The sequence below is a fragment of the Chanos chanos genome, chromosome 10 (genome assembly GCF_902362185.1).
Source record: "Chanos chanos chromosome 10, fChaCha1.1, whole genome shotgun sequence".
NCBI lineage: Eukaryota > Metazoa > Chordata > Actinopteri > Gonorynchiformes > Chanidae > Chanos > Chanos chanos.
The window spans coordinates 27,935,204-27,958,340 of NC_044504.1; the positions used below are offsets into that span (position 1 = coordinate 27,935,204).

A 23,137-nucleotide genomic window follows, 5' to 3' on the forward strand; every position below is an offset into this window, starting at 1 on the left:
AAATATCTGGATTAAAGAAGGCAGGGGGGGAGGGAGGTTCTGTGCTGCTCCAAACCCTCCCTGTTCCATGAGAGAGAATGCATAGGATAAAACTGACCCTCTAAAGACGGCTTTTGCCTCTTTCCCCATTTTGGTTTATGGTTTGTTTTCCTTTGCCAAAATCAGCCCCCTTTGAACCTTTTGAACTCCAGCAGATGATCCCTCTTTTGAAGTTCTGATAGAATGAATGTTTCCACTGAAATATATGCAGACCTTTGCCATGGAGCTGAATACTGAATGTGTGTCTTTTTTTCGTGGGAGGGGAGGGCAAGATAAGATTAGTAATATTATTGTTTTCGATCAATTTGTGGTCTGTATGTTGATTATCAAAACTAAGTGGGCATAAATTAACAGATGGGTGATGCTTGGCACAGATGTGGGTTCACCAGTCACCTTATTCAGGAGGCGTTCACTTCTGTTCAACTTCAGGTAAACAGCTTCACTTTTTCTTCTGAGGAGACTCAAGGTGAGGTCAAATAAAAAGGCAAAGCCACTGTCTAAGAGGACATCAAACAAACAAACAAGGCTACAACCTCAACACACTGACCTTTATGCGCGTCACCTCCCCAACCCCTACAAAGAGCACAGATGCATGTGTTCTTATAAAACAACACCTTTTTATTCATTTATATTTTTTTCCTCATGTGTAGTTCTGGTAAAGGTCGTTACAGTTAATAAAATACATCTGTTTTCCTGCTTCCCCTCCACTGTAATATATGCAGGCACATTTCTCATGCAAATAGATGGGACATGCAGGTACCCCGACACCCCCACCCCCCCACCCACAGCCCGAAAATCTTTGGACCCCTTTTCATAATGGAACTGCTTGTAACACACACCCACATCTCCAAATTGATACCCCCAAGCCTGTCCAAATTTGAATTAAAAAAAAAAAATCTTCATCCATTCTACGATGAATAATCATGTGCCCCTCCTCTGCTTATCTGAGCAAGCACATCTAGATTGCCAGAGGCAGGTCAATCAGAAGTCAATGCAGGGAACACTAACTCCAGCACTCTGGTGAAGATGGGGGGGGGGGGTGATGTCCGGTTAGTTGGAGTGACCGGTGAACATTAGTGAACTGTGACTGTCAGAGTGTGCAAAGAAAAGAATTCTCATGAACTTTGTCCCACTGGTTTTGGTCCTAGTGGAGTGTCAGCATCTCCGTTTCTCATAAAGACTTTGAGTGAGACGACAGGTCCACGATGTTGGGTCTGAAGTCTGAAATCGGCTCAGTCTGGGAGTTTTTTTTTTTTTTTTTTTGCCTCTCTGATTTAGTTAGATGGCGTAAGTCTTGAAGTAAAACTCCACGATATTTTAACCATTGTAAGAATCTCAAGCTTTCTCCTTTTTAAACATGGCAATAAGAAAATAAATACATAATAAATGAATAAATAAATAAATAAGCTCCTCTCTGGGATAAAAGTGCTGTGGTCACTGTCATGATCACCGATGGAACCGTAACCATGGTGAAACAGAATGAAAGACGACACGAGAAGGTAGAACAATGGTGATCGGGTGGTTTTAGGAGAAGGCACGCATGGTTAGATGGCTAAAGCTGTGTAATATTATTTGCCCATACGTGTGTGTGTGTGTGTGTGTGCGTGTTTGTTAACTGTCATTGCCCAAACTAATCAAGTTTCATCACCCAGACTCTACTCCATTCACTGTATAGCAAGCCAATTGGCCAGACCTAAACGCCAGGTGTTCACTATTTGGCATACCAACGCGCTTTTGCCCATAAACAAATTGTCTTCAATCAGATATTCTACACCTTCATGCTTTCATTATAACTGTACCCTATTTGGCATGCAAATCCTTCCTGGTTCATGCAAACATCTGCCTCTATTTGGCAGGTTAAGTACTTTGGCCCATACTCAATCAGCCCCTGTTTTGTCATGCCAGGCTGGTGCCACGTGAACCTTAAAACATGATGGAGCACGCACTGGCTCTGATCCCGTTCTGTGTGCCACGGTGATTGTCTCAAGAACCCCAGGATTTTGTGTACAGAGAGAAACTAGACAAACCAAGTGTCCATTATTATTATGTATGTGTTTGCGTGAGAGTAAGGAACACTTACTCTATATCATGCTTGTTAAATATATAACTCCAGAGCTCTTGTAGAATTAGACTATAAAGACAGACTTGTAGAGAACCTTGAAAGAGGAAAAGTGTTCAAGAGGGAAATACTGAAAAAATTCTACTCTGAGTTTCACTGGTTGGTCAGGCAGTGGGTCAATACGGCAGGTTTTGGGTGGGGTTGAAGGGAGTCGTACATTCGCAGTCAAAATGACACTATGTATTAATGAGGCCTTTGGCCATAAGGGAGTGACAGAGAATACACTCCACTGTGAGGTTGCATTCAGTTTGGAAATGAGAAATGCCATGATATGGTAATGCTTTAGGGCCTTAGTTTCCCATTGAGTCTCAATGCCATCACTGATACCAATTCAATGCACTCATTTCATGTTGAGCAGACAGATCATCAATAATAAGTTAAAGAAAAAAACCTTTCAGTGTTTTTCAGCACTTCTGTGATGGTCTTAAATTGCTGTTATGCTGGATTTCACTCATTTGTTTGAAGTTCTTGCTGTTGTGCACTGCGCTAAGTGACACTACAGATCACAGCTACCTTTAATGCCTTTGGAGGAAAGAGTTGTCCATCACAAGGAGTTAGCCCCTATTTCTGAGATGATAAGGACTAGCGTGTGTGTGGGTAGGAGGTGCTTCAAGTTGATGAGTGACATGTCATCCGAGCAATAAAAAGAGGCCTTGGTGAACCTCTGCTGTCCATTTCATTGTGTATTGAACGGGTTCAAAGTTGCTCTGTGGATGAGTGGATTGTTCTCTCCCCCTTTCTATTCTTTCTATTCTATTCTTCTGTCCTGACCCGTCACCTGGTGGTGATACCTCTCTCTCTCAGTCTCTCCCTTTCTGTTTCTCACAGTGGCGGTCCTTCTTCATCAATGAAACTGATGTGCTCTGTCTGGGACTGATTGCCTGAATCCCACTCCTGCATTTCTATCTCCAGCTTTGGGGAGTCAGCTCCAGTGCTCCCCTTGGCTGCACTGGAAGTCTGCTGGGGCCATGAAGAGCCAAAGGAGGCCTGGGTGTCTCTCAGAGAGTCCAGAGAGGAGGGAGAGAGAGGAGAGGGGTGCGGACAGGAGGGAGGGGTACAAGGTGGAGGTGGGTTCAGAGGAGTGGCTGGAGATGAAGAGGAGGTGAGCCGTAATCTGCAGTCACCGGGGGAACTGCTGAGTGACGCAGGGGCTGAGCAATGGGAGGGCGGCGGGGGCGGAGTGTCCTGTGAAGGGGGTGGGGGGAGCAGCCCTCGGTTGTGACTGGCAAGACGGGAAAGGTGTGGCCCCTGACACGGAGAGAGGCAGGGTGACTGAGAACGAGAGGAGGACATGGAGAGAGAGAAGGAAAGAGATGGGGAAGGAGTGCGTGAGACCAATGCTGGCCTGTCCTGGCCAGCCTGGGGAAAACCAGTGCTGGAGCCAAGGGAGCTACTGTTTAATTGCCCAGATCCCTTTGTTTGGATTAACTCTGGAGGCTGCACGGTGGACTTGGGTGAGCTATTGGAGCAGCCTGATGGTGGTGTCTGTGGCTGGGCTGTGGATCTTTGTGGAGGTGAGGTGGGTACGAGGCAGCTGGGGAGACTCATGCCCCCAGGGTCTGCGCTGTCCAATAGGGAGCAGGATGGCCTGAGCGGAGAGCAGGGTGGTGCTGGAGGAGGTGGGACTTGAGGCGTGGGGATGGAGGTCCCGCTGGTGCTGCAGGTCGGAGCAGTGAGCGTGGGTGATATGGCTGTCAGAAGTGGCTGAGAACCAACGAGGAGAAGAGGCCGGAGTAATCGGGCCATCTCCTGGAGCTCCTGGCTCAGCTGGGAGACTTGTTGGGACAAACTGGTCATCTGAGAATGAGAGAAATGACCTTAAGTTATCTTTAGAATGGAGGCGCAAACTGCGCCTTAAAGATCCTGTACTCTGTTTTTTTTTTTTCCAAAAGAGTGTCATTAGGTTTTCTGTGTTGTTTCATTTCACTTCCTTTGACTCCTCCCCCCAAAGATTTTTCAGCTTTTCCCCCCTCTCTCTCTCTGTGTATGTGAGTGTGTGTATTATAGTTACATCACTTAATCGTGTTTGGAAAACTCACCTCCTCACTCAGTTTAGTGATGCTCTGCCTTGTCTCCATCTGTTCTTGGCTCACTACACATACACAGAGTGGAAGAAAAGTTAAATCATGGCAGTCATCTTATCTGTCTGATCTTTTTCGTTACCTTTTCTCATGTTTTTTAATCTCTCAGACACAAAGGGAGAGCACCTCTATAAAAGCAGGGATGTTACAAGAGCAGACCGGGATAGATTTCATCTTAGAGAAAGACAGGTCAGAGAGAGAGAGGGGGAAAAGCCATGTAGAATAATACATTTCCCATTTCCTTTGTATCATGCACTACATTGACTATAAACTTACATAACTCTGAGAGAAGTGTGTGTGTGTGTGTGTGTGCGCGTGTGTGCATGTGTGTGTTTGTGTGTGTGTGTGTGTGTGTGTGTGTGTGTGTGTGTGTGTGTATGTGTGTGTGCTATGCACCTGCTCCGGGAGATGGAGGGCCACTCTGAGGTAGGTTAGAACTAAATTCAAACCTCTGGGCAGAGTTCACGTTGCTCTCCGTCTCAATACCGTCCACAAACCTAGAGGAGAAAGAACAGAAAGAGAGAGGAGGAGAGAACAGTGTTACTGGTCAAGTCCTCTTTCACCTATAATAACAGTTAACTTGACATAACATATTTCAGCAGTGGCAATCGCCTTTTTATGTAGCTAAATATTACCATTTCTCTGGTCCATTAGTTTGTCGTTCATTGCCTCACAGAGACAGAGAGATGCATATAGATTTGACTTAATGTTGACCCTCATTCAAATTCAGTCTCGTAGTAGCCATGCAGTCCTGGGTAAACTCAGTCTTTTCTGGTGAGAAACTGAGCCGCCTCTTACTGCGTCCAATACAGAGCCCAACTGGTTGTCATGGCAGCCGAACAAGGCTGCTAAATTACTAATCAGGCAGACTGTTATTCCTGTACAGTCCACTGAGGGGCAGTAAAACATAATGCTGGCAAAAAAAACTTGAACTGTGAAATTTGCTTAAATTAATAACTCCCACTGTAATATCTATGAGCGTGCTGCAGCCTTTTGAATGAAAATATTCAGTGTCAGTAAAATGAATCTATAGCTATATCAAACAGAAGAGACATTATACTTGTCTTAACTCTGCACGGCTTGGAAATTACCAAGAGGACAGCTACAATTACACGATAAGAAAAAAAGTTAGGTACATTTAAAATGATTAACTTTTTGAGTAGACTCAACTTTTAGGTCCAATTTTTGAGCTTTCTCCTGAAAGCTGTGAAGCAAGTAGTCTTAACATTTTAAACTGACCTTCAAATGCTGGCGTGAATGGATGGACAGTGAGAAGGATATATGAAAAGGCCAAGTACAGGCTTACCGACACTAGTATAGATCCACCTCATATGTATCTGATCACCCCGTACTTTGCCTGTACTTGTGTGTGTCTTTGTGGGTGCATCACTCCTGACCTGGAGCCTTGGGGCTGAGTCCTGATAGGGCATTCCTGGGACACAGACTTCTGGGAATTTGTATTATTGTCGAGTGCGACTCAGCTGAGACTAGGGCTGGATTTTTTAAGTCGTTTTTTTCTGTGTGTGTGTTTGTGTGTGTGTGAGTGTGCAACAGAGACCTCTTTCACCTGATGCTGAGTTCCAGAAACGTGCACACCTAACCTGTGTGTGTGTGTTTCTCACTCACCTGGGGCTAAGTTCAGGTGGAACGCTGCTGAAGCTGACTACAGGGATTTGCAGCGTTGCAGGACGGCTGTGATCAGAGGGAGGGCGGAAAGGTCGAGGGGGGAGCAGAGGAGAGCGGAGGGGTGAGCTGAGACCCCGGGTCAGCCGCAGGGGTGAGCGTGGAGCCCGTGACACTGAATTCTGCTCTTCGTCGCCTTCCTCATCCTCACGGATCGAGGGCAGTTTCTTCACAAGCCCACCATTGCTCTCCCAATCCACCTGAGGGAGAGAGCAAAGAAGAATTATGATTAAAATTCTGCTCTTCTGAACCATGTAAAGTTATGTTAAAAGAGGCCAAGAAAAACTTAAAATGCACAATTTTGTTAATTGCACAAAACAATGTGAAATTTGTTAGCGGTGAGACTACATTAATCAGCGTCAGGGTAGAAAAACACAGAGGGCAGTGAGTCTTAGTTTGGGGTGTTTTTCGTGTCTGAAAATGATCAGTTACAAGACTGACTTTAAGAGAGCAAGAAAACAGCATTAATGAGCAGCATCCTCTCAAAGCCCACAGGTAATTGCCAGAGTAGCACACTAAAACATCTACTCTTTCACTCTCTCTCTCTCTCTCTCTCTCTCTCTCTCTCCCTGTCTCTCACTCACCTTTCAAGTTCAGCAATTAACTAACAAAATGTGTTGTTACACATTTTTTCCACATATTCTAGCATTGCAGCAAAACAACATGAAGTGTAACTTACTATAATCTTACAACTATGCATTTCCATAGCAACTGCCACAGCTTCAGATCACGCAAAGCCTCCAGTGTTTTAACAACGGAGAACACAGAAAGGATTTTTTTTTTAAAATAAATATACATGATACGGAATGAATCCAGACAGTGACCTTCATTCCAGTGTGACAAAGAGACACACAGCTACAGTTGAACCCCCATCGCCAACACATACTCAACATACAGGACTCATTTAAACTGTTGTTAGTCAAAGAGAAGGAGACTGTGCACATCAGTGGTATTCATGAAAACATTCTGAATGACAGTGTGACCTTATTACATTTTAGACCACGGTTCAAATCGTGAAGGTTAAAAAACATATACGCTCTCCTTCTCATGTTAATATTCTCCCTCTAACAGCTTTTTTGTTTTCTGTCTTCATCTCCCTTCACTTTGATTGAGGTCTCTCCCTCTCCCTCGCTTTCTCTCCGAACCCCCTCCCCTCTTCCTCTGCCTGCTTTCTTTTCTTTTTCCTTCTTTTCATTTTTTTCCCTCTCTTTCTTCTTTACACCCCCACACTCTGTCTGCAGCCCCACACCCTCCCAGAGCAGTAGGTTATTCTTAGCTTCTTCGTTCCGATCTTAGAAACAAGGCCCCCCATGGCACGGGTGGGGGAGCGATTTGCTCTGACAATGAAGGGGTGAAGGCACAGGCACGTGCCCATGTGTATGTATGTGTGTTTTTGTGTGTGTGTGTGTGTGTGTGTGCGCATGTTTCTTCTTTGTGCATTGCTTTGCATCCAGAATGAATTACTGCAGATATCTTGGACTTTCAGTCTGTGTGTGTGTGTGTGTGTGTGTGTACCCAGAGAACAGATTGTGAGTGCTGGAGAATGTTCATTAACACAGATCTCCTAATAAACAGCAGGTTAAGTGTGTCTGAGTCTGTATGCTTTCCCTTAACGCCTTCACTTTTTCTGCTGCACCAAGTACACACTGAACCAGCGGCTCTAGACCTGAAGCTGTCCATTGTTATATCCAAGTTTAAAGTATGTATGGAAGGGAAGAGCATGCAAGTATTTGTCCCCAAGAAAACAACTGCATGCACTTCCAACATTTATTGATCCTCTCTGGTCCGTCCTCCTGGTCCTTCAGAATGGTTAAATCATGTTTCTCTGGAACCTTCCGCCTGTCCATTCCAATCCACACCACTCCTCTCAGTGAGCTCCAGAATGCAGGCAGCGAGAAAGAGCAGAAACGGGTCGCTCTGTCAGGAGAAGCTTGTCTCCTTGCACTCTCTGGGGTCAGTGCACATTCAGTCAATCAGAAATAAGTGAATCAAGCCAGACAAGGAGGAATACATTATTGCTCTTTCCTTCTCTCTCTCTCTCTCTCTCTCTCTCTCCCCACTTGTCCACTGCTGTGAGAAAACACGCTACAATCCAAACACTCAAGGCTTTTTTTGTAGCCTGAGTGGCCCGTTCTCAGTTAATTGTTTTGTGGCAAATTAAAAGTAGATTTCCATGGGCAGGCTTGCAGGCTATTTGTCTTGGCAGACTTGCAATGGGGGGAAAACTTCATTCATATGCAGCCCATGTCTGTGGGGATTTCACATGTATGAGCCAAATAACACTGCTACTGCTCGGCGGAGGGGTTGCAAAGGAGGTGCTACACACACGCACACACACACAACACACACACAATAGGAACTACAAATCACTGATGTATTTTCATGCGCTTGTTTTTTTTTACAGTTTAAATCATATATTGGATACATATCTCGCTCTAATTATTGTCAAAAAACTCTTTCTTTTAGTCCCTCTCTCCCTTTCCTATCTCTGAAACTCATCTCTGCCCCCCCCCCCCTCTCTCTCTCCCCGTCTCTCTCTCTTTCTCTCTCGCTCTCTCCACACTCGCTCTCTTTCATACACAAAGACCGTGTTTCTGCAGTCGGAGCGCAAGCTCCGCTACACCCTGGAGAGGCAACACTGCAGTGGAGGAGAGAAATCCCCCATCCTCTATCTCTCCTCCTGTCCTCCTCTCCCCACTCCTCGCACCATGCTATTTTTATCTGACAGAATCCAATCTTAGCCAGGGGCATGGGGGACCCAGCCAGTCAGGGAGAGCCCCCTCCTTCCCCTGTGCTATTCTTAGCAACAGCACACACTCCAAATGGCTGCCTGTTTCTATTCCTGTCCTTGCATGTTAAACTCAGCACACACGCTCCGTGTAAGCGTCTGTGTGTGTGTGTGTGAGAGAGACAGCGAAACAGAGACATAGGTAAAGAGGACTCGTGAGTGAGCAGACATGTGCTGCTCGGAGGTAAGGGGCTTTGGGGCGTTGGCTAGATCTTGAAAGAGGACAAACTCCGTGTGTGTGTGTGTGTGTGTGTGTGTGTGTGTGTGTGAGTATGTATGTGTGTGTGTGCGTGCGTGCGTGCGTGCGTGCATGTGTGTGTCTATGTGTGTGTGTGTGCTTGCTCACAAAATCCAACAGATGGAGAGACATTTTGTCTGTGATCCAACACAGAGATTCCAGTAGTCCACAGTGGTAGCTAGTGTCCTTGGTACAGGATGAGAAAAACAGCTTTGGTGTAGGTCACTGGAACTTCTCCCAGTGGAGACAAACAACACCTGACTGCTACAGAACTGGACGACTGTGTCTGTATGTGTGTGTGTGCGTGTGTGTTTCAGACGATAAATGAACAGCAGGTTTATACCATGTGTGCATCAGTAAATTAACAGATGAAAGTAGCATTCCATATTAGTAAGCATAACATGGAAAGTTTAATTTGTGTTCTATGTTGTAGACATTGACATAAAGCAAAACAACAGAACACTGGGCAAGAAATGCCCAGTGAGCGAGTCTAGACTAGCACAGAGTGTTAGACTATGGCATACTGATTGATGCCATGGAATTTAAACTAACTCTCTCTCTCTCTCTCTCTCTCTCTCTGTCTCTCTCTCTCTCTGTCTCTCTGTCTCTCTGTCTCTCTGTCTCTCTCTCTGTCTCTCTCTCTCTGTCTCTGTGTGTGTGTGTGTGTGTGCGTGTGTGTGTGTGAACGTGTGCAAACAACTCACAGACATCACTTTCCCAAATTAATACTATGCCATATCAACTGGTCATATCAACTAGCTATTCTGTTTTTAAATTACAAATGTCTGTGTGTATGAAGAGAAAGTGAGAACTCATAATTCATGCTTTGGCATGTTCTTATATAAACTTGCCTATCAAACTCAATTCAACTCAGGCATGTGCGTGTGAGTGTGTGTGTGTGTGTGTGTGTATGTGTGTCTGAGTCTGAATTCACAATCCACACACCAGTACATTCTTACGTAAACCTGTCTAGCACCTCTGGTCTGCTGAGTATGTGTCTATGTGTCTACATCAACATCATTCTTGCTTTACCAGGCTGATGAAAGAAAATTGTTATCAGCTGTCTGAGTGAGAGAGTGTGTGTGTGTGTGTGTGTGTGTGTGTGTGTGTGTGTGTGTGTGTGTGTGTAAATCTCTTGTAGAACTCACGTCGACTCCGCTGCCTTCTCGTAGGTTGTATGTGAGGTCGTGTTGGATTTCGCTGATGAATTTCTGGGCGTATTCCGGGTAGAGGCGCAGTACCTCCCTAAGCCCCTTGAGACTAATGTACTGCAGGTCACAGTAGGTTAGCGCCTTCACATTAGCGTTGGTCTTTATCACCTGCTCTTTAGTCAGGGAGTCAGAGCCAATTAAGTCTCCTTTACCTGTGAACACACCAGAAATGCACAGAGAGTGTTAGCATTTAGTGAACAGCTGCACAATGTAGTTAAAATTCCTAATCATCTTACACAAGGATGTAGAACTTTCTTTCTTTCTTGTTCTCTCTTTCTTTCTTTCTTTCTTTCTTTCTTTCTTTCTTTCTTTCTTTCTTTCTTTCTTTCTTTCTTTCTTTCCTAGTATTTGTGGATTCTCACACAGTGGGGAAAATTTTACATACAAATATAGTTTCATAACTGTGCAAACCATTGATTCACATTTTATATCACTGAGATCAAATCAGCTTAAATGAAAGAGCATAGGTTAGGCCATTTTTCTCCTGAACTTTCCACATCTCTGGGAAAATTCCAGAATAAGACATAATACGGAGAGGGCACACAGGCTCATGCAGTAAATAAAAAAAATATATCTCTTTTGGTGCCAAGGGACCATGAAACCACTGATATATTTTGAAATAGGTTATATCAAATCATATCAAATCAAATCAATGTGCTTTTGGATAGAAGCCCTCTTGGCATAGAATGGGAGCAACTCTGTTGTGTGTGTGTGTGTGTGTGTGTGTGTGTGTGTGTGTGTGTGTGTGTGGTTGAGAGAGATTGTGTGTTTGTTTATCTGGCGGGAAGATGTGCATGGATGTTGGGAGAATTGTTGGTTGGTGTATAACTGACTGAGTGTTAAAACTGTATGTGTGTGTATGTGCGTGTGTGTGCGCATGCATTTCTGTTTATAGCAGAATGAGTGGTGGAGAGAAAGATGAGCCAATAGCACTGCAGTATAAACAAATGAAAGGACTGCTGGTTGACTGCAGCCCCCTCCCCCTGAGAGAAGAGGGTGAAGAGAGAGAGATGTGACAGACAGAGGGAGGGACCACTAGTATGTGCCATGCGCACAACAATGTGCATGTTACAGTTTATGTCCTTTATTCCCATGGATCTTACATCCACCTGTCGTCTCTTTTCTTCTTCATCTTCTTTTCTTCACCTTAGCAGTTTATTGACAATGAAACTCTTTTATTTGAAAGGAAATAAAATCTTTTTCTTTCTTTCTTTCTTTCTTTCTTTCTTTCTTTCTTTCTTTCTTTCTTTCTTTCTTTCTTTCTTTCTTTCTTTCTTTCTTTCTTTCTCCTTCAACCCCTCTGTCCTTTTTTGTAGTACTTCTTTCTTGCTCTCTCCTCCACCCTACTGTGACTGTCTCTCTGTTCTGTCAACCTCCTCCCTCATTCTCCCATCTCTGTTGCTGTCTCTCTTCTGTTGCTTAATAAACTTCATGTTTAGCCTGGCTTGACTGACAATCGATATCTTTGTGTAACCCTGACAAAATGGGATCTTCAGGTAAAAGAAAACAATACGACACGAGACCAGTAAAACAGAGGCATTACATATAACAGCTCTAATGTGCAACAGCGTTAATGTCCTTCCAGTCTCTCTCTCTCAAATCCCAAATATTAATGAAGGAACATTTTGTGTGTGTGTGTGTGTGTGTGTCTACGTGTGGTACACCTACAAATCAGCTATCTTCTAATTACTTTATTTTTTCTCTCTCTTTCTCTCTCTCTGTCTCTCATCCCCCCCAGTCCAAGTCTCCTGTGGTTCCCCGGGTCAAGCTGTCAAATCAATATCACCACAGGCGTCTGCCATTACTGTGAGTGAATGTGCGCGTGTGTGTGTGAACATCAAACTCATTTCTGGCAAAATGCATATTATTGCATATATTCATTGTGACTGTGTTCACACAAACATATGCAGTGTTTTCTAAAATATGTGTGTGTATGTTTGTGTGTAATCATTCCATTCTTTTTGAACATGTGTCTGTGATTGGATCTACTTAATAAATGCTTTAAATAATGAATGTACATTCTGTCCATTCCTGTCTATAAATGTTTTTAATTTGCATGCTCATGAGATGGTATATGCATATACAATGTGGAGCCATTTCTAAGTAGGCATTTTTACATTGCGCGTGTGCATGATAAGCACAGAGTGACATGTTTTCCTCTTTTCCTCCAAGCTGACTTTTTTTCCATCCCTTCTCTCATCTGTACTTTCACTTCACCTGTTCTCATTCACCGATAACTCTCTCCGTCTGTGGTGTGTGTGTGTGTGAGTGTGTGTGGTGTGTGATCTATAGCTCTTCCCTTCGTGTGCAGGTTCAGTATTAATAATCAACAGTTTTAAATAATGCAGTGACCATAAATTATTAAGAGTTCCAGCCGAATGAGACTTGCCAGCACATCAGCGATTGATTTGATCAGAGAGATAGAGGCTTTTGGAGATAAATGTGCACACACACACACACACTCCTTCGGCTCTGTTAGGACCTTGTCATTCCTCATGCATCTCTTTCAGTTCCACTTCTGCCCTGTAAGTGCATGTTTGTCAGTCATACAGAACCATGGCAGGCTGACTGGAAGAGAAGAAATGATTAAGATATGTAATGAACAGCCTCAGCCTCACGAGTGAAAACTAATGAGTCACTGTTTTTTGGATGACAGTTAAGTCATTTATACACAATGGTAAATAAAGACATATCAGTGTTTCAGATGGAAGCGTAAAAGGAGGCAGCGACGCACAATGCAACATGTGATGGAAAGTCTTGAGAACGGGGAGGTACATTGATTTTGTCGTTTTGTCTTTGAACTATAATCAAGAGAAACGACGGCGCGAACAACAAAAATACGTCTTTTTTTTTGTTCATCCTTTTGTTGCGTTCATTTGAATTCACCGCGTGTTTACATCCTATGTCCCACGGGGTCTGAGACCGATGAAGGGAGGGCGTTACATGTTAAGAGGCTGTGAGGTTGAGATGTATGAACGCAGGAAGAATGAGTTATGTGGAGATGGGTGTGTAAGGCACACGGGGGGAGAAGCTGCCTGTGGTTTGAAGGTCAGTCAGATGACTGGGGTCCTGGGTTTTTGATGTGCTGAAGGGAAGAATCCTCAGACTTGAGCCAGTGGAAATGAGAGCAGAAGATGTGTGAAGGTGAGACAGACCTGAAAAGTGTGGTAAAGACAGGATGGGCTCAGCGTGAGTGTTGTGTGTGTGTGTGTGTGTGTGTGCGCGTGCGTGCGCGTGCGTGCGTGTGTGCAGTGATCTTAATAATTTTATCGTGCCCAAATTTTACTCCCTGGTCAAATTCCATTGTACTTCAGATGCACATGCACACATTCTATGCTGCATATTGCTATTCTCTACTCCACTGTCAGTTCAAAAAAAAATAATGAAAGGACATGGTTGGTCTGTCTGGCTGCTACTGTCACACGCAAAGGGACTAAGGTACACTGCATAAAACAGGTCATGTCTCTCTCTCTCTCTCTCTCTCCTCTCTCTGTCCTTCCCTCTCTTCCACTCCACCTCCTTTTGTGTGTGTGTGTGTGTGTGCGCGCGCGCGTGTGTGTTTCTGTGTTGAAGCTTGCGAGCTGTCATACAGAGAGGGTGAGAGGGGAGGGAGAAAGAGATGAATCATTTACACTCCATCCATGTTCCACAGTCACCACACAGACACAGCACACACACACACACACACAGATGAGAACTTATGACCTTGCAGAGAAAGGTAAGGACTATGTTTTGAAATGTTAGAAAGTTTAAATTTAACAATTATTCATTCAGTTGTATTTATCAAGCACTTTCTGAGTGCCCACGGCTAACAGCCAAAAAAAAAAAATCACTTTAAAAAAGCAGACCAAAAAAAAAAAAAAAAGACTTAATATCTCAATTTCAAGCGACAGGGACATGAGGGTGAAAGCTGAGTGGTGCAGGAGAGAGATGGGGAGAGGTGAAAGAAACAGAAGCAGTAGGAAGCACAAATGACTTTACTACAGGAGCGCACAGAGCTACAGGAATGCCTCTCACATGCACAGATACATCTGTCTGTCAAAAATTAAGCATGAAGGGACACCTTCTCTTGAGAGGCAGTTCAATTCTGTTTTCAACATTTCTTTCCACAAATGCCTTAAGGCGGTTTGGCTCAGTGTATTGCCTGGAGACTGAATTCTAAAGGGTTTCGACCACTGAATTTTGAAACAGCTTTCTCTTTCAAATCATAAAAGGATCCATTAAAGTAGCAATGAGAAAGGATGTGTTTTTTTATCGCACTCTCATGGAGCAACTTCAGGTTAATTATGTGCATTATTAAATTTTTATAAGAGATTAGATGGTCAAGTGATAATCCATATAATTATTCATTTCAGAGGAAAAGGAGATTTGCAGTCAGAGCTTCCACTTCATTCTGACTCTATGCCAGAGGACCAGTTTGTCCTGTTTTATACTTTCCATAAAAAGGATTTGGTAATTTTGTGATGAGATAAAAAGGAGACTTTAACAGAACAAACAATCTCTTCTCTCTGTAGACAACGGATTAGAAATTCATCACTGTAGCCCCTTTCATCGCTTTTGTCCACTTTATAATCTGAGTCCAAGTGTGTTTCAAATTCAGAAAGACTGGGAATCACTGTACAACTGAGTAAACGGAATAAAAGTGAATATCCTGCCCTGAGTCTCACTTACTGTGAGACACTGATTCCGGTTTTTTCCCCCAGTCAAGAAGAATACATCTATACTATTTGTATGACAATATTGTAACAGGATTATTTCTGGAAAAAAAAAAAAAAAAACAAGACAGTTCAGTCGTTTCAGAGTGATAAGAATGAAGTGGACACAGCATCTGTGCTTTAAATAGTCCATACTTGTTTTTGTTTTTTTTTCCACAGTAATGTCCAGAAGGCTGACCTTCAGGGTATTACCACAGGAGAGGACACACTAGAGAGGGCTTTCCTGCATGCAGACACATACGTTTAACATTCAGGCTGCAGAGTGTATGATCCAGGGAATTAATCATACAAGTATTAATGAACAGACAATGTAGTTTGCACATGACATTCTCATGGTAATGTGTGTGAGTGGGGAGTGTAAGAACAGTGCATCAGTGTGAGTAGCAGAATGATAAGAGACCTGTGTATGTGTGTTTACATGCATCCTAAAGCTTTACTAACAGAATACATGTATAAGTGTGTGTGTGTGTGTGTGTATGTGCATGTGCATATCTTTGTGTGTTTCAGCGTGCATGTATGTGTGTGGAATGAAATATAATGTGCGTAGCATGTACAATGAGAGACGCAGACGCATGTGAGCAGGTTTGATAATGTCTCTCATACTATTCGAGAGAGTGTTGATCATGCAATGAGGGTGTACATATGAGATATTTTAGAGTACATGTCTCCTCTTCCTCACCAGCTTGTCTTTTCACACATACTAAACATCGAACTCAGATCAGCATTGCTTTACCGGGACTGAATGCTACCATTCTACACTACACAGCCGTGTTACTTCAGTTTGTTGAAGAAACGTGTTCCCTGCATGTTATCTAAATGCTGATGGAATATTGTGGGTTTTACAGAAGGAGGCAGGGAGTTGCTGCTGCAACGTAATCAATCATGCTGCCACTAGACAATATAAGGAAAACATGACAATAGATTAGTGAGAACGACACGCACACGTGTGTGTCTGTGTGTGTGTGTGTGTGTGTGTGTGTGTGTGTGTGTGTGTGTGCGAGTGCGTGCACGCGTGTTCGAATTTGTGCTGAGATGAGATAGAGGGAGAGAAAGTTGGAGAGAGAGAAAGAAAGAGAGTCAGAGAGGGCAGACTGTTCAACAGACCTGAAAATTATGTGGGAGTGTGCCTCTATAACAAAGAAAGACTAAGAGAAACTGTGGGTGGATCTGGTCTCTTTAGTCAAATAATTGAGAGTATGTGTGTGTGTGTGTGTGTGTGTGTGTGTGTGTGTGTGTGTGTGTGTGTATGGGAAGTACGGTGTCATAAAAATAAATAAATAAAACACATGACTTGATAGAACCATCATTTATAAGGATTTTACATTTCTATCATTTCTGAGCTTTTTCTGCTTGAACAGGTCTTGTATCTGGAACTCAGTGTATCAGTGTGACTGTGTGTGTTTGTGTGTGTGTGTGTTTGTGTGTTTGTGTGTGTGTGTGTGTGTGTGTGTGTGCGTGCGCGTGTGTACGCATGTGCGTATATGCACATGTGCTTCCTCATGTCTTCACAATGAAAAACACAGCCACACAACTTTGCCAAAGTCTGTGTCATTGAGTATGACTGTGTGTCCAGTAACTTCCACTCACCTAATATAGCCAGCACAGTGTTGTCTTTGAGGACCTCCATAGAACCAGAGCACACAAAGTAGATGGCCTGCAGAGCGTCTCCCTGACGGATGAGGAACTCTCCCGGTGCACAGAAAGATGTCTTGATGATGAGAGAGAGAGAGCGGAGGCAGCCGCGACTCGCCGACTCAAACAGAGGCAACTGCAGTAACTCCTTATTCAGATGCATGGCGATGTCCGCTCGCAACTCATCCGGGAAGTCCTTCAGCAGCTGCAGGGGTCAGGGAGTTGGGGCAGGGGGAAAAAGGCACGGAGGAGAGTGAGATAAAACGGGTTTAGTACGTTTTGATGAGTGGAAAGTTAAGGAAAGACTAGGTTGATGTGAAAATCGGGGCCTTAGGTGTGAGATGAAGTTTGATGAGTCTTTGCTGACACGTTAAAGGGATTATAAAGCCCAGCGGTAGGTCTGTGCCTGAGTGCTTCTGTGTGTGGGGATGAAGTGAATGAAATGCCATGTTTTTTATCTTAAATAGGATGTTTTCATGACTACTCTCTTTTGAGTAGGAAAAACTGATGATGTCACTTTTTTTGCTCCACCAGTTTTGGCTGAATAAATGAGAATTTTAAACCTGTTAATACCCCTTTTGTTTGGTGGACTAAATACCAAATATGGCAGTAGCTCTGGTGGCTGATTTTATTTATGCTCTAGTTGTAACAGAAAAATATGTTTCTGAGACAGTTTTATTAAAACATGAAACATCTAATCTCAAAAGAATTGTATAATTACAGGCTTAACAGAAGAGAAAGAGAGAGAAAGAGAGAGAGAGAGAGAGAGAGAGAGAGAGAGAGAGAGAGAGACGAACAGAGATTTCGGAGTCTTCTTAAGTAAAATATCAAAGGAACTGAAACAAAATCAATTTTGAATAACATTGAGTGAAAGAGCCAAAAAGGGTCACGAGACAAGCGAGAGGTGATGGGAGATACAAACTGGGAGACTGTCTATTCACAGGGACTGACAGGACGGGCAGGGGTGACAGAAACAAAAACACAGCTGTATACGATAAGAAACAGTCACAGGGTGACAGGGAGGCTTACACGTCTGCTCTCTAAGATCAATGTTTAATTTCAACAGAAGTGCCTGAGTGTGAGAAGAGAATGAGGCAGATAAGAGACAGTCTGAACAGAAAATGGAGATTAAGTTGTTTCCAAGGGAGTGTCATAGACTTTACGGTTTATTCTGACTCCCAACACAGAAGTCTCCAATATTAAAAAAAATAATAATAATTTTTTGTGTCTGAAAATGGCTTAATGTCCATAGTAACCTTTCGTAAAGCTACGTCACTGTCTTGCTGATAAAATGAGATTCACATTTCCAGATCCTTTCTAAGAACCCCTTCACAAGGGATTCAATTCTGTGCAAAATGTCCATATTTAGGCAGCACATGGTACCGCATTGGTGCGCAGTTATTCTCTATTGCTAATGCCTATAAACAAATGATTTCCTTTACTATTACTACTACTACTACTCCCACCACTTCCTGGTGGAAGACCTTGTTGCATGGTGCCAGTCAAACCAACTGCAGCTGAATACCTACAAGACCAAGGAGATGTTGGTGGACTAGGTTTGGGCCACTCTCGCAACCAGTCTCCATCGAGGGCGTTGATGTGGAGATGGTCAGGACCTATAAGAGCCTTGGGCTGCAGCTGGATGACAAACTCGATTGGTCAGAGAACACGGACATCCTTAACAGGAAGGGGCAGAGCCACCCTATTTCCTGAGGAGGCTGGGGTCCTTTACCATCTATAGGAAACTCCTGCAGATCAGTCCATGGTTACCAGTATTCTTGTCTATTCTGTGGTGTACTGGGGAGGCAGCATTATGCGGTTGGACAAGCTGGTCAGGCCAGCTGGCTCTGTGGTCGGTATGGAGCTGGACTATCTGGTGACAGTGGCAGGCAGAAGGGCACTGTGCAAACTGCTGTCTATTATTGAACAATGACTGTCACCCACTGCACACCACCGTAACAAAGCAGAGGAGTATGTTTAGTGGCAGGCTGCTGTCACAGAGCTGCTCAACCCACAGACTTAAGAGATCCTTTGTCCCAAGAGCTGTCAGGCTCTTCTACTCTTCCCAATGAGGATGTGGGGGGGGGGGGGGGGGGGGGGGGGGGGGGGGGGGGGGGTTTGAGCACGAGGCCTGATGCTCTGCTCTCTGTTTTTGCTTTGCTTTGCTTTTTTTGTGTGTGTTTTTGCTTTATTTCACTGGCAATCTCAGCCCTGCTCACTAAGTCACTTTATTCACTGTCATTGTACATTCTTTTGCAATGTGAAATGATTCATCTACCGCATCAGCATTCTCTGTATGTACAGGATCTTTTAGTTCAAGTCTTTAGTATCCCATGTTTATGTATAGACAGTCTCTTTATACAGGCTCATTTTTATTGGTCACTGTTTTTTTTTTGGGGGGGGGGGGGGGGGGGTGAGCCACTGCCCCTCCGAACGTCTGGACACGTCACTGGTTTTAGCACAGTAACCAAATTAGCTCACCTCACTGACGTCGATGCCGTTGTTGACGGACCAAGTGGTCTGGAAACACTCCAACATGCGCTGAGCCAGAGCCTTCGGTAACCGGTGAACGCGAATGAAGTCTTTCAGGTCTTTGGTCCGTGTGTGGTAAAGCGAACGGCGGGAATACATACGCTGGATGATGGCCGTTACATTACCGAAGACCACTGCGTGCATTAACGCTGCAGAGAGACAAACAAACACTCACACGTGTGACAAATTGACAGGGGTTTTTGTGGCTTTTTGCACTGCTGATGGCTCAAAAGTCCTCCACTGAATCTAATAAAGTATGAAAATGTTAAAGGGGAAAAATACTCATTATTTTAAATAACTCATTAGATTTCTCTGAACAGCTTGGAATCCTTTTTCACATAATCCCTTTTCCACTTTCCAGTGTAATAAACAGTGATGAGGTACCCATCAGGGGATGAGAGTGTTATTACTGTTTTAAAGACCTTTTTATCTAAATCATGTGGCATGTTGACATGTTGATGTCTTCGTAAAAGAAACTCACAATTCCCCATTCCTTCACACCTGAGTAGAACATCAAATGGCCTAGAAAAAATTACATTTCTACCCCCTATCCATCCCCACCCCTACCACCCGGCCCTCGCTGCCCCTCCTCTGTCTCTCTCTCTCTCTCTGTGGTGACAGCTCCTACTGTGTGTATGGTAGAGCAGGTCCTGACTGTGACACTGATCTGTACAGTCACAGCGGGTTGTGCACACACAGAATTGCAAAGGCACAGACCTACTGCTGAGACCTGCACTCCTACAATTCTACTTCACTCTCTCTCTCTCCCTTCCTCTCTTCCTCTCACTCTTTCTCTCAGTCACCCCCTCCCCCTCTATGTGTGTGTGCGTGTGTGTGTGTATTTGTGAGAGAGAGATAAGAACTGGCGTACATCTGAGAAACAGTGCTACAGGTGAGATACATGTATGTGTCTGGAGAGAGAAAATGCTAAATGTATGCAAAAGAGGATTTGTGAGACACGACTGTCTGTGTGTTTGAGAGAGAAAACGTGAGAGAGGACAGCTTGTGTGTCTGGATTTACGTTTGGGGGTCTTGACTTCCACCTGTCCTCAACTGCTACACTTGAATGAAGTACACTTAGCCTGTTTGTGTAGTGTGTATCAGGCTTATCTACATGCGCATGGACGGTGGTTCTGAACTGTCACAGAGCATTAGAAGAACTCATACTCATTTATCCGTGAAAGAAGAGAGGGAAGACAGCCCCCTTAGGCTTCGCACATCACAGTAGAGTAGACACAGTTTGATTCTAGTAAACTTTCTGATGATTGTGAAAGGCTTGGAGCTGTTATGTAAGACCTTCATGCTGTTTCCTAGAGAGAGAGAAGTCATTCAGTCTCAAGCTGGGTTATAGTAAGCCTCCTGTTCTCTGTTTCCCTTTTTCTAGATCTTTCATCAAGGAGGCTGTTGACAAGAGGTTAATGGGTTTCTAATGGCTCTGGTCTGATTCAGGCATGTTTTGCTGTCACTGATCTTGCTGGTACCAACTGTAAGCCTGGCTGCCTGCAGCTTTAGCTGAAAGCTTTCACACCTGCTTAATTCACCATTTTCATCTATTTTAGTCATTTCAGAAATGGAACAAGACTTGTCAGCCAAAACTCTTGGTAAACCTGTGAGAACAGTATGCGGTATAGAAAGTGTATTTGAAAACATTCAATTATTTCAGTTTTACGTGGAATCTGCCATTCGTTTATGTTACAAAGACTTGGCTCACATCCTAACTGTTTGCAGGTGCTTAAAGATTTGTGTGTGTTGACCAGATTTGGTGGATATACACAGGTCCACAGTTTGAACATAATTGCCTTACATGATACCAGTTTCAATGCAGCTGGTTGTCTGACTAAGGCTTGCTTTTATGACTATTTAGGCTGTCCGTATGTGTGTGTCTGTGAACAGGCACCACTGTATGTTAGATAATTGTTGTTATAGAATGCTCACCCGGGTCAATTTGTACTAATAATGTGCATGTTTATCTGTGTGTGTGTCTGTGTGTGTTTGTGTGTGTGTGTCTGTGTGTGTGTGTGTGCATGCGTGTGTGTGTGTGTGCACACTGCTTCTAGTATTTTACGTCTTTATGTGGGTGGTATTGCAGCTGTCAGCTGGCTGGGAAAGTAATGACTCCTAGGGTTTGGTGACAGACTTGTGTGTGTGTGTGAGTGTGTGTGTGTGTGTGTTTATTTGGTCTCATCTGGCACTCTTAAATGCACTGAGGCCACTGACTTTTTCCTTATGCCTCAAAAGATGTGCCCTGAGGTCAGTCATAAACTCGATCTTTCTTCTCTCCCCCATCAGATGCCTGGAGTAAATCCACTGAATCTTTATGCCAACCCTGGAAATCATTGTGACTACTCCGCAGGACAAAGTGTTGCATATTTCTCATTGATATTTCATACATCCATCACAAGTTTTACTGCCGCAGAGCAGGGTTCCTTTTGAGCTTTCAGTAACAACACAATGTCCATCCTGATCCAGGTTAACAACAAATGTTCTCCTTCTGGAGAACAGACAAACACGATTTATGGAAAGGAAACTTTACTGTTGTATCGAAAAAGTGCTGTGAATCTTCATATTGATTTTTTACTGCTGCTCCTTGCTAACTGTAAACTAAATTCTTTAAGTTGCTGACAGACCAAGAATGTATTTTTTAGTAGAAGTATATTTGAAGGTCATTTAGAAAATTACAGTTTTTAATGTTTAATTGACTGCGGCAGTGAGCATTACCTATACAATAAGTGTTGGTGTAGTAAGATACTGGAAAAACAAAACCCATGCCAATCATGGAAATCAATGGGAAATGTCAGTCAATTGAAATTGTAGTTGGGAAAGGCAGCTCATTGGGAAATGTGGTTCAGTGGGAAAGCAAGTCAAATCAGTGATGCATTACATAAGAAGTGAGGTCTAGCGGGCAACATGGACCCAAGAACATGTACTTTTGCAGCTGTAATTAATGGGGCTCTGTGTGTAAATGGAAACGTGGTCAACAGAAAGCTGAAACATAATGGTTGAGTACTAAAAGAAATGTGGTCTCAGATAGGTTACACTGTGGCATAATGAAATGTGTAGTCTAATCTGAAGTGTTACCCTCTGGCGTTCAATGAGATATTGATTCACTCGATGTAAGGGATCAAAGGTGAGTGTTTGTGATCCGTGTCCACATGCGACGGGTCAGGATTTGCGGTGCTGCAGTGGGACTAGCATGGGACTCAGTCGGAGGTTGTAACTAGTGGTAACGGTTGCCGTAGGGAGGAGATAAACAAAAGCACATGCTGCTACATGTTCACAAGTCACCCAGGGGAGGGGGGCAATTAATGAGACAAAAGAATATTCATAGTTCTTCAGGCTCAGAGGAGCTGTCCAGCATTGAACATATACTGCCAATACTCTACAGCAGAGGGATTGATATATTAATATGAGATTGAAGGATTGATATTGATTGAGCGCTATGGCCCGTGGACATGACAAGCTAGACGTTCTACTTATCATATGAAGCTGATTTACTGCATTTTATAAAGGATGATACAGACTCAGATCAGTTTGTTTACTACTGGCAAATGTTTCTGTGATACAAACACTGTAAGCAAAATCTCGTGAAGGGTTTTCGTGATTGGCAGGTGTACAAAAGGCACCTGCAGAGTTCTTGTTTAAACAGAGAAGATTCAGTGTTAGCATTTTATGCTCAGCTAAAAGCAAACAGTTATGAATTAACAACAGGTCTCTCCAGCACTACTGAAACAGAGCAAAACATGCATTTTAAGCCTACGTAAAGCTATGGCTCATCTGTTAAGAACATGTATTACAATAGTACATCCAAAGCAAGTATTGGCATGTATTCATTACTAAATGATGACAGTCAAATGATGACGATTTCAGCATATTTCAGTCTTAGCGTGTTTAAAACATTCGGTCATCTGTTCTGTATATACATGGGAAAGGGAAGAAGTCAAATTTCTGAATGACAGGAGAGCTACTGCGTAGAGAGTTCCAAAGAGCAAGAGAGAACACACAGCATGGACATAAAGTACGTCTTATAAAATCCAGAGTTTCTTTCTTCGTAGTTATTTTTAACTATGTTTAAATGCTCCAAGTCCACAATGAACAGATT

General features: G+C 43.5%; 1 protein-coding gene across 1 annotated transcript in view; it reads right to left on the reverse strand.

Annotated features, from left to right (window-relative positions):
• Positions 1-2,980: 2,980 nt before the first annotated feature.
• The window catches only part of kcnh3 (potassium voltage-gated channel, subfamily H (eag-related), member 3), a 96,151-nt gene continuing 75,994 nt past the window's right edge, over positions 2,981-23,137 (reverse strand). The window contains exons 9-15 of the mRNA XM_030785983.1: positions 18,988-19,187; positions 16,462-16,711; positions 10,097-10,311; positions 5,866-6,122; positions 4,636-4,736; positions 4,198-4,250; positions 2,981-3,955 (exon numbers count right to left, since the gene is read on the reverse strand). Of these exons, the coding sequence (XP_030641843.1) occupies positions 2,981-3,955; positions 4,198-4,250; positions 4,636-4,736; positions 5,866-6,122; positions 10,097-10,311; positions 16,462-16,711; positions 18,988-19,187 (2,051 nt within the window). The remainder of the gene's footprint in view (positions 3,956-4,197; positions 4,251-4,635; positions 4,737-5,865; positions 6,123-10,096; positions 10,312-16,461; positions 16,712-18,987; positions 19,188-23,137) is intronic.